Source organism: Colobus angolensis, unplaced genomic scaffold, assembly GCF_000951035.1.
Source record: "Colobus angolensis palliatus isolate OR3802 unplaced genomic scaffold, Cang.pa_1.0 Scaffold141, whole genome shotgun sequence".
Taxonomy (NCBI): Eukaryota; Metazoa; Chordata; class Mammalia; order Primates; family Cercopithecidae; genus Colobus; species Colobus angolensis.
This window is the reverse complement of record NW_012114500.1, coordinates 8,249,821-8,260,711: the sequence shown is the minus strand read 5'-3', so window position 1 is coordinate 8,260,711 and position 10,891 is coordinate 8,249,821. Positions and strand designations below refer to the sequence as shown.

The 10,891-nt window shown below is 41.6% G+C and overlaps 1 protein-coding gene across 2 annotated transcripts in view; it reads left to right on the top strand.

Annotated features, from left to right (window-relative positions):
* Positions 1 to 6: 6 nt before the first annotated feature.
* VAV3 (vav 3 guanine nucleotide exchange factor) overlaps positions 7 to 10,891 on the top strand; it is a 424,388-nt gene continuing 413,503 nt past the window's right edge. For both annotated transcript variants that reach the window (XM_011935219.1, XM_011935218.1), the window contains exon 1: positions 7 to 220. In XM_011935219.1, the coding sequence (XP_011790609.1) occupies positions 17 to 220 (204 nt within the window). In that variant the 5' untranslated portion in view covers positions 7 to 16. The remainder of the gene's footprint in view (positions 221 to 10,891) is intronic.

Here is a 10,891-nt window from a genome sequence, read left to right as displayed (position 1 = left end):
CCCAGAGCCGTCGGGCATGGAGCCGTGGAAGCAGTGTGCGCAGTGGCTCATCCATTGCAAGGTGCTGCCCGCCAACCACCGAGTGACCTGGGACTCGGCGCAGGTATTCGACCTGGCGCAAACCCTCCGCGATGGAGTCCTGCTCTGCCAGCTGCTTAACAACCTCCGGGCGCACTCCATCAACCTGAAGGAGATCAACCTGAGGCCGCAGATGTCCCAGGTGAGGAGGCCGGCGCGGGCGCCCCGCCTCCAGCCGGCAGCTCCCATTAATCATGAGGCTAATTTCTTTGTGTGAATGCAAACGTCTAGGTGCGCTGAGCTTGGTCTGCCTCCCAGCCTTCTGCTTTGGGACCGCTTCGGCACCACTTTGGCTTTTCCTACCTTGGCTTGAAATGGTTTAGCTCCTCAAGCTGAATGCGAAAGCCTTGCGTCCGGAGATGGTGTGAGGATTTCGTAAAGGCTTTCTGTGAGGCGGGAAAGAAATAAGTTGTCTTAGGGTGCCCTTCACCTACTCTGCGTGTGTGTGGCGCGACAAAGGGAATTTGATCAAGCTCTTCTATAATAACGAAGGGGAGGAACGAAACGAGGTGATGGGGTAATTTGCTTTTAGTCTTTTCTTTTGCTTTGCGTCTTGTACTCATGTTTTCTTGAAAGAGGAACCATGACATAAATGAGGACTCGAGGAAGTGAAGGGCGTTTGGTCCCGTTATCTGTCCAGGAGTGACGCTGGTCAAAGGGAAGAACAGGGAGCAGAACCCAGAGGCCGCCCCCAGGACCCCTGAGCTGGTGGCCAGCCGGCAAGCTCCCGTTTACAGTTCTTCCTAAACCATGTGAGAAGGAGCGAGTCCAGCCACTCTCAACAGCGGCAGGAAATGAGAAGTTTCACTAGAGATTCCGCTTTCCTTCCTGCAGTGCCCTGCTCAGGTGCTGTGGTGCCGGTCGGCTCCTGGGACTGGCGCTGCCTCTTTGAGGGGTAAGCCAGGCACCTCTGGAAAGTTGGGTGCACCCTAGAGTCAGCTCAAAAGTCACAGTTCAGTGGAAAAGTAGTTTATTTGTCCTGTCGGAAAATTTTTGTACAGAAGGATGTTAAACTCGGTTCAGAGCCTCTTTCTCTTTCAGAATGTTAAAACAAAAAAACCAAACCGCTTTCAACTTAAAAGGGAGAGGGACAGAGCCCTCTCCATGACACATTTCAGCACTAATCCTCTATGACGCAGAGCCTCAGCTACTTAGCAACCAGAGCAGTGCCTTTTAAGAAGGAACGGACTTTATATGATTTAATAAGTATGTATTTAAAGTTAGAGCACACACAGTCATCTCTGATTCTTGGTGTCAGTGTTTCATCAGGGTCTCTGCACTTCAGATTCTGCATTCCTTGCCTGTTTGCCTTCAACCTGCTGGTGGGCAGTCCCTAAGAAAGAACAAGCATGGAAGTGGGGAGAGCCATATGTATTTAAAAGTGAGATAAATTATTTCATACCCCCATAAACCTCCATGGTGATTGCTACCTCTCAGTACCCTTTCAGAGTTGTCTCAACTCTGGATATTCCTTTGAGGGGTTTAGCAGACTTTTCTATTATGGTGGGAGCTGCAGTCAGTTAGCTACTCTCACACATCCCCATTTTCCACTTGGCCTGTAGCGTCAGGACGCCTTGGCCCACCAAGCAGGGAATACAGTACTGTGCACATTTCCTGGAACTTGTTTCCCGGAACTCTCAGCAGTTGCTCTCAATAATCACGTTTTCTGGACAGCTGAAGAACCCTTTTTAAACCTTGAAGCCTTTATTTTAATGCTAATAAAATGCTTTATTTAATGGATGAGAATCGTTTTGAATGTGTTTCGCTCTTCTCCTCTTATAGTATGTTAGATGTAATTTAATCTTTCTGATGACCAAAGGTTGTCATTACAAACATCATTAATGAAAATCGAGCACATACAATGCTCTAAGGGTTCTGTTCCCTACTGGGGGTAGGTAGCACAGTGAGCAAACCAGGATACTTGCTCTAAAGGAATTATTACACTATGCCATCAGATGATAAATCACTGGGTTATAATAAGGTAAGTAGGACAGCTGATGACCTTCTTTGTGCCGTTGCACTTTTGATTCCTTAAGTTTGTTCAACCCTGAGGTTTCTGGTTCCAAGTTAAGTACAGTTTCTCTTGTAATGTCCTATGAGAGGGTACTTCCCTCAAATGTGAATCCTAAAAGGCTAGTACCTGAACCTGGTGATGTCTGTTTTTGCTTTCCTCTTGGTTCTTGGCCTCATTGCAGAGAGGCAAGGCTGCTGAACAAGTGGATGCTAGGCAGATGAGTTTGTATCATACAGGTTCTCATTAAATCCTTAAATGAGATTTATGAAATGATTTTATGAAACAACTTGACATATTTAACATGCTTATAGTGCCTAGCACATGTACTTAATATGTACTTAATAAATGTTTACTATTAGCAAAATTATGTAAAACATTTTTTCTGCTATTATACTAAGAGTGATAGATTTCAATAGAAATTTTAAAAGAATTGTAGAGGCCTACCGGTTCCTTGGGCTGATATCCCTAAACATTTTGCCTCTAACTACTCATATCTTTCTTGGGAAAGGTTCTAGCTGTAGTGAATAAACTATTAACCTGGTACAACCGTGTCATGTCCCAGGAGAATGTATTCCCCTGGCATTAGAGATGTCGTTACTAGTACTTGTGGCTTTTTGGTGTGTCTGAGAGTCATTCTGTCTACTTGACTTAGGTTCTATTGAAGATATTAATTTGAAATAGACTATTTTTTACAGCACATGATCTCCTAAGCTGAGAAATAACTGGAAGCTGTCACTTCAGACTTTTGTGACATATTGAGACTGTGAAGAGCAGATGTTGACAGAGGAAATTTTAATTTATTGATGTTTTGTTTGTAGGCTGTTTAGCTTTCCTGAAAGAGGCTATAAAATGACCAGCCTTTTAAAATGAGTGTTTATTCCAGTGAATGGGATGCATTTCTATTATTTGTTAGCCTTCTGCCCTGTTTGCATTTAAAAAAATAAATAACTGCAAATAATGACTGCTCAATTATAGGTCTGATTCTTGGAATCTTAATAAGTTAGTTGATTGTCTTTCAAAATAAAAGCATGGATGGGATCCCAGTTTTCTTATTTATTGTTCTTTCTGGCTGTGGACATCAGTTTGTTTTTGATCTTGCCATTCTGGTAAGAGGATGATCTTCAGTTCAAAAATAAGAATTTTTTTTTCATGCTGATTTAGCTTTTGTTTTTATTTATGGGTTAAAAAGGTAAACATTAATCACATTTAGTTATACATTTAACATGTTCCTCTTATTATAGAATACAGTTAAGTAAAATGCAGTTGGTCAGTAAATTTCAAAGAAATCTGGTGTCTGAGTATGTTAGATTTTAGTGTCTATATTTGAGATTTATTTTTCATCCCAAACAGTATTCTAGCCAGGACACAAAGCACGTGAATGATTCTGGAAGAGAAGAGCCTACTGGTGGTAGCTGTACTGGGTGGGCGGCACATGCTGGGGTTGGGGCGGCGGTGGGGGGTGGTGTGTGCCTGTGGAAGGGCATGAGTTATTGGCTTGATGTCACTTTTAGTGGTTAAGAAGATCTTCATGAATGCCTATAACCACCCCTACATCTATCATGAATGAGAGTACCTTAGTCTTAGTTTGAAACTTAAAATTTCGTTTTATACTATGCTTTATAGTAGGGGTAATACATTCAGTGAGTTTACTGGCCACTATGGACAGTATATGTAAACTCTGAATTGTCTAAATGAATAATTCAGACTTCAAGGATTCCGTCAATGAATATTTACTTGTTCCTACTATGTTCCAGGGACTGTTTTAGACACTGTCTTGGACAAACTCAACAAAGTCCCTGCCCTAAATAAAGGGATTTGGATTTTAGTAGAGTTGAACCATAAATAAGTGACTATATAATGTATTTATATATTTATATATAATTATATATATGTATATAATGTGCTATGAACCCATTTGAAGCTGAGTTAGCTATAAAGAAATGTAATACAATTTTATAGAAGGTAGTCAAGAAAGTCTTCTCTGAGGGAGTGACAATTAGGTGGGACCTGAAATGAGTGAGGGAACACAGGAATGTCAATGTTTGGAAAAAAGAATATTCCTGGTGGAGGGAATACCAAATGCAAAGCTCCTGAGGTCATTAAATGGCAGGCATACTGGAGGAAGAGCAGGGTCAGTATGGCTGGAGGAGAGTGAGTGTGGGAAAGAGTGGGAAACACGAAGTCAGAGAGAAAATGGAAGCTCGATTTTTAGGACTTGTCGGCCACTTTAAGGACTTTGGATTTCACTTTGAGTGAAATGAGAGGTCAACAGAGGGTTGAGCAGAGGAGTGACATGGCCTGATTTACCTTTTCTTTTCTTTCTTTTTTTTTTCTTTCTTTTTTTTTTTGAGATGGAGTCTTACTGTGTAGCCCAGGTTGGAGTGCAGTGTCCCAATCTCAGCTCACTGCAGCCTCTGCCTCCCAGGCTCAAGTGTTTCTCATTCCTGAGCCTCCCGAGTAGCTGGGACTACAGGCACGTGCCACTACTCCCGGCCACTTTTTTGTATTTTAGTAGAGAGGGAGTTTCACTGTGTTGCCCAGAGTGGTCTCCAACTTCTGAGCTCAGTCAGTCCACCTGCCTTGGCCTCCCAAAGTGTTAGGATTACAGGTGTGAGCTGCTGCACCCAGCCCTGATTTACCTTTCCTACAGTTACTTTGGCTACCACATTGAGAGCCGACTGGAGAGCAGCAATGATAGAAGTGGCCAGGCTAATACATCATTCAGACAAGAGATAATGGCAACTCTTACCAGAGCAATAGCAGGGCAGATGGTGGGAAGAGTGGGCTCTGAATATATTCCGAAGGTGAAGCCAGCAGGGATTTATTGATGGACTAGATTAGGGATGTGAGAAGAGAGGAGGCAAGTTTGTCTCCAGAATTTTTGACCTGAGAAACTGGATGATGAAGTTACCATTCACTGAGATGGAGAAGACTAGAGGAAGTATGGTGTTGGGGTGTACGTGGGGAGATGGGAAGGAATATCTGGAGCTAGTTATGATTGAAATGCCTAGTAGACATCTAGATGGGTATGCCTAGCAAGGAGTTGGAGATGTAGGTATAAAGTTTGGAGTCATCAAGGTGAAGATGGTATTTAAAATCATGAGACTGGGTGATACCATGCAGGAAGTAGTGAAGAAAGAAGAAAAAATCTGAGTGAGCCATTGGAGCATGCCTGGTCTTGAGGGTAGAGAGATGGGAAGAACCTGTGAAGGAGCTGAGAGGCAGTGGCCATGAGGTAGGAGGGAAACCAAGTGAACAAAGTATTTCTGAGAGGAGTGATGACATGTCAAATGCTGCTGATCAAGTGAAATAAGGACTGAGGAAAGAAGATTTAAACAATGTAAGGTTCCTTGGTGACCTTGACAAAACCGGATTTGGTGGTGTGGTGGGCAAACACCTGATAATAAGAGAGGGTTGAGACAGCAAGTATAGACATCTCTTTAGGGAGTAATTTTGCTGTAAAGAGAACAGGAAAATGGGGTAGTGGCTACTAGGGGAAAAGAAATCAAGATATGGGTTAATTAATTAATTAATTAATTTTTGAGACAGAGTCTTGCTCTGTCACCGAGGCTGGAGTGCAGTGGCGAGATCTTGGCTCACTGCAACCTCTGCCTCCTGGGTTCAACCAGTTCTCCTGCCTTAGCCTCCCAGGTAGCTAGGATTACAGGTGTGTGCCACCATGCCTGGCTAATTTTTGTATTTTTAGTAGAGATAGGGTTTTACCATGTTGGCCAATCTGGTCTTGAACTCCTGACCTCAGGTCATCAGGCCGTCTTGGCCTCCCAAAAGTGCCAGGATTACAGCTGTAAGCCACTGTGTCCAGCCTAGGTATAGTTTATTTTCTTATCACACAATTCTTATTTTATACCTATTAAAAGAGCTCCTTTAGATGGACAGATTTTCTCATATGGTACTCTTGTGTATACGTGTATGTATGTGAAAAGATATATCTGTATATGAAGAATGAGAACATATGGGCACAGGGAGGGGAACATCACACATCGGGGCCTGTCGGGGGTTGGGGGGCAAGGGGAAGGATAGCATTAGGAGAAATACATAATGGAGATGACAGGTTGATGGGTGCAGCAAACCACCATGGCACGTGTATACCTATGTAACAAACCTGCACGTACTGCACATGTATTCCAGAACTTAAAGTATAATAATAAAGAAAATATAAGTAAAATTTAAAGTGTTTTAAAATCTTCTTTTTGTTCAGATTGTGACTATTCTGAATACCACTGGAACTTAGAGTCATTGATTGCCATTTGTTTTCATACAATGTTGCCCTTTGAACACCTAGTATTGGTGATGTAGCATTTCTAAAATGATTAATCACTATTGCCTGTGAGATTTCCTTCTAAACTGAGTTTGGATGCTGCTGTTATTATTTTAAATAAAGGGTTAAATAGTTTCTGCTATACACAACCATACATTGTTTTAAACAACTATGATTATTAGTTTTAGCATTGAGGTATGCATTCCAAATACATGTCTACACACTCCCTCCTCCCATACAAGGTGATGTGACTTACAGATTTTTGGGTTATACAAAAGGGAAGGAGGAAGAACTGTTATTTTCCAAAAAGAATGGTGTGCCTAGTAACAATTTTAGACAGTTCGTTCAGAATAATGTCATTCCTTAGTCTTCTCAGAAGTCAGTAACCTCTTTGCCATTTGTTAGGTTATTTTCTTGGATAATCTGCCAGCATAATTTTAAACTCAACACCAATCAGGATCTTTTCATGTAAAGTAGTTATGGCATCTTTAGGCATCTTAAACACTTGTTCTGTCTACATGATTGTTGGCTTAACCTAGGTTCTCTAGAAAATAGAGCCTGGGGTAAGGCACTGAAGTACTGAAACCCTCTTGGTACAATTCCATGGCTTGCCAGAGTGAAGAAATGAGATGGTGTCTTTTTTTTTTTTTTTTTAAGATGGAGAAAATTATATCATGTTTGCAATACAAATGGAGTTGATCTAGTATAGATCACCACATATTTTCTAATTTTCAAATACAGTAGATTGTTTTTATTATTTTTCTTGAATCCTCTGTGGCAATTGACGTTACTGATCATCCCCTTCTCCTAAAACTCTCTCTTCCCTTTACTCTCACCACACCATACTCTCCTGGTTCTCTTGTACCTCTTATTATTCCTTCTCAGTTTTTGTTTGTTTGTTTGTTTGCTAGCTTCTCTTTATTGAAAAATGTCTTAAACATTTTAGAGTTTTCTCTTTAGCTGTGTTTTCATTTCATATTTGCCTCCCTGTAGCATCTCATGACATCTGTGGTAGTACCTATCTTGCTGAATCCCAAATTCATACTGTCAGCCTCAGTCTGCCTGTTTTACACCTCTGCCTCTATAGTTACAGTTGCTCCATAGGTATGAAATCTGATCATTGTAGAAAGTTCACTCCCAATAGAGAGGGGTGGATTGGATGGGATGAAAGTAGGTGTGAGCAGGACTGGTACTGAAGTCATTCAACAGAAGGTGAGGCCAGAGAAAGGAGGTGAATAGAGGGATTATGAGAAACAAAAAAGATTAAAGTGATAATTATGAGTTGGGATGGATGGGACTTTGCAACCTTTTAGATACAGAGAAAGACTGGAAAGTATCTAGGCTGAGACCCAGGTTTCAGCATCAGGTGACAGGAGTGTCATAAAGAAGGGGCACATTTTAGTGAGAAAGGGAGCACGTTCTGTCTTGGACTCTGAGTTGGAAGTTATTACCAGTTGCCCTCTCTCTTCTCAGTTTCATGCATCCCACTCTCTTAATACTCCTTTCTTTCGGGTTTATTCTACTAATACCTAAAACCCAACAATCCTTTGAACTCATTGCTTCTACCACCTCTTAGCTGCCTGCTTCAGTTTTCATTTCCTTCCTACTTAGCTTAAATACTATAGCCATTATAATTCCCTGATTTCCCTTGATTTGTCCTGCTTGTTTGGATAAACAAAACCCTGGTTAAATTCAACTTATTGAATTACTTATTTCCTGCTTTCAACTGAGCTGCTGAATGTAATGGAGGAAAACCCGCATTACACTTTAAGTTCGTGATCCCTAACCTCAAGTGGGCATCTTGGGCCATCCAATCATCTGATTACATTTCTCTAATGCTCTCAAATGGTCTAGAACTACTGGCAGTCCCTGAAATGCTTTTAGGGGTCCCACAATTTAAAAACTCTGTTTATATTTCTATTTATAATCTAATAATAGTAGATTATTTCCCCTCATTCTCATTTTGTAATGTGTATATAGAGAAGTTTTCCAAAGGCTGTGTGATAGTGCCCATGCCGTTGCTGTGGTTGACTGTAGAATATGTGCTTGTGTATGTTTCAAAGGCTTATCAGTTTAGAAGTCTAATAAGTTGGGCCGGGCGCGGTGGCTCAAGCCTGTAATCCCAGCACTTTGGGAGGCCGAGACGGGCGGATCACGAGGTCAGGAGATCGAGACCATCCTGGCTAACACAGTGAAACCCCGTCTCTACTAAAAAATACAAAAAACGAGCCAGGCGAGGTGGTGGGCGCCTGTAGTCCCAGCTACTCGGGAAGCTGAGGCAGGAGAATGGCGTAAACCCGGGAGGCAGGGCTTGCAGTGAGCTGAGATCTGGCCACTGCACTCCAGCCTGGGCGACAGAGAGAGACTCCGTCTCAAAAAAAAAAAAAAAAAAAAAAGAAGTCTAATAAGTTAAACATTAATAGCTATGAAACCTCAAACAAAAGCTGCTGAGGATTCTCAATCACGTTTTAAGAGTGGAAAGGGGTCCTGAGGAAAAAAAAAGTTTGAGAACTGCCTGAGACCATTTACTTTTTGACTCTCCCAGGTCATTCTGTAGTACCTTTTCTTCTTTCCTTAAACCTTCATCACCCATTTCTCCCTTCTTTCTCTCAACTCGTAACCTTACTTCCTACTCCACTGAGAAAAAACAAAATTGGAGGAGAGCTTCCTCAGGCTCCCACCTTCCTGCATCTGTGCTCGTAGATGATGCCTTCTCTCCTGCACTATGAGTTAGTTAACAGTGCTCCTGGCCAAGGCAAGTTTCTCCTTCACTGTTACCCCGATGCTCTTCTGCATCATCACTTCTCTCTTGGATCTTTCCCATTTGCATGCATGTATACCATTCTCCCCTTCATTTGATGTAAGATATGTTTTCAAGGTAGAGATAGAAACATGTGGATGAATATAGGATGTGATGGAAAGTGACTAAGGATGCCTAAGGTTTGATCTGAGCTACTGGAGCAGGTGATCAGACAACCTCCTTATAACTTTAGTGGTTCCTAATGGACCATGGGATAAAATCCAAGTTCCTTAGTATGCAAGAGCTCATGGTCTTGTCCTGCTTCATCTCTCAAACCTCTTCTCCACTCTGTACTCCTGACCGTTTTGCAGTTTCTTGAAAACACTATGCTGTTAAATGTCTCTGTGCTATTGCATATACCTTTTTCTGTACTTGAAGTTCCTTTTTCATTTGTCTGCTTGAAGATTCAATTCAAGAGTCATCTTTGTATTGTCTTCCCTGACTTTTCTCCCAGGTGTGGCTGAGCACATGCTGCTTTGTGCCACAGTGTCTGGTGGAATGCAGCATTTCTTGCTGTTTTGCAGTTTTTTTTTCTTATCTGTCCCCCTTCCAGGCTTTGACTTGATTGAGGATGCCATAGGCTAATTCCTTTATATACAGCAGTAGAAGTGGACGCAGGGGGTCATACCTAATAGGCGTACGTAAATAGGCATAGATTAAATTCATCAATGGGATGAAAATGGTAACACTTTGTTTGCTACTTTTTCAAACGTATACAAATTAAAAAAGACACAGTCAGCACTGACTGTCATTAAAAACCAAAAATACTTGTTAAGTGCCATTACTAATAATAGCAGGTAACATTACTTCACCACTTACGAACTGAGTGACTCTCAGAAAGTGACTAAACCTGTCTTATCTGTCTGTTCTTTAGCTTCCTCATTGCTAAAATAGGCCAGATAAAAGAACCTACCTCCTAGGGTTCTTGTGAGGGCTAGCTGAATTAATTAATGTGACTGACTTATAATAAGTGCCCAATAGATGTTAACTATTTTTTACTATGATGATTATCACTGCTTCTGTGGAAGCATACAAGGCAGTTACTAAAACCTTCCATGCATTGTCTCATCTAATTGTCCAACACCATGAGGCAGGCACTGTTATTTATCCCCATGTGGTGGATACTCTGAAGCTAAGAGGGGTTTAGTAACTTGCACTAACAAATGGTTTGTAGTAGAGCCAAATTTAGAATTAGAACATTAAGCGTGAACTGAATTCTTGTCACAAGGCTATCGGCACATCTGAATGTGAACTGCAATGAGGACTGAAATGAATTTCCCCCCCCTCATTGTATTTTGCTCTCGTGTGGGGCTCCCTTGGAGCAGTGTTCTGATTGGCCTTGTGGCTGTTGTTAATAGCACCTCCTTACTAGTCAGATATTGAGTTAAAATTTTGCCTCAGGACAGGAGAATAGCTTGAACCCGGGAGGTGGAGGTTGCAGTGAGCTAAGATCGTGCCACTGCACTCCAGCCTGAGCAACAGAGCAAGACTTCATCTCAAAAAACGAAACAACAACAACAAAAAGTTTGCCTCAGCATACTGAATGTATCTGGATGATTTCATACACATTTATCACACTATTCAGTATAAAGTGGGTGTTAGACTTTTGGCAGGTATGTAATGGGAAAAGGAAAGGAAATCAGGAAAATTAAGGAAAGTTAATGAGGGGAAGAGAGAAAGTGAGTTAGCTGTTCCTTTTTGGCCTTTTAATGCTGTGCCT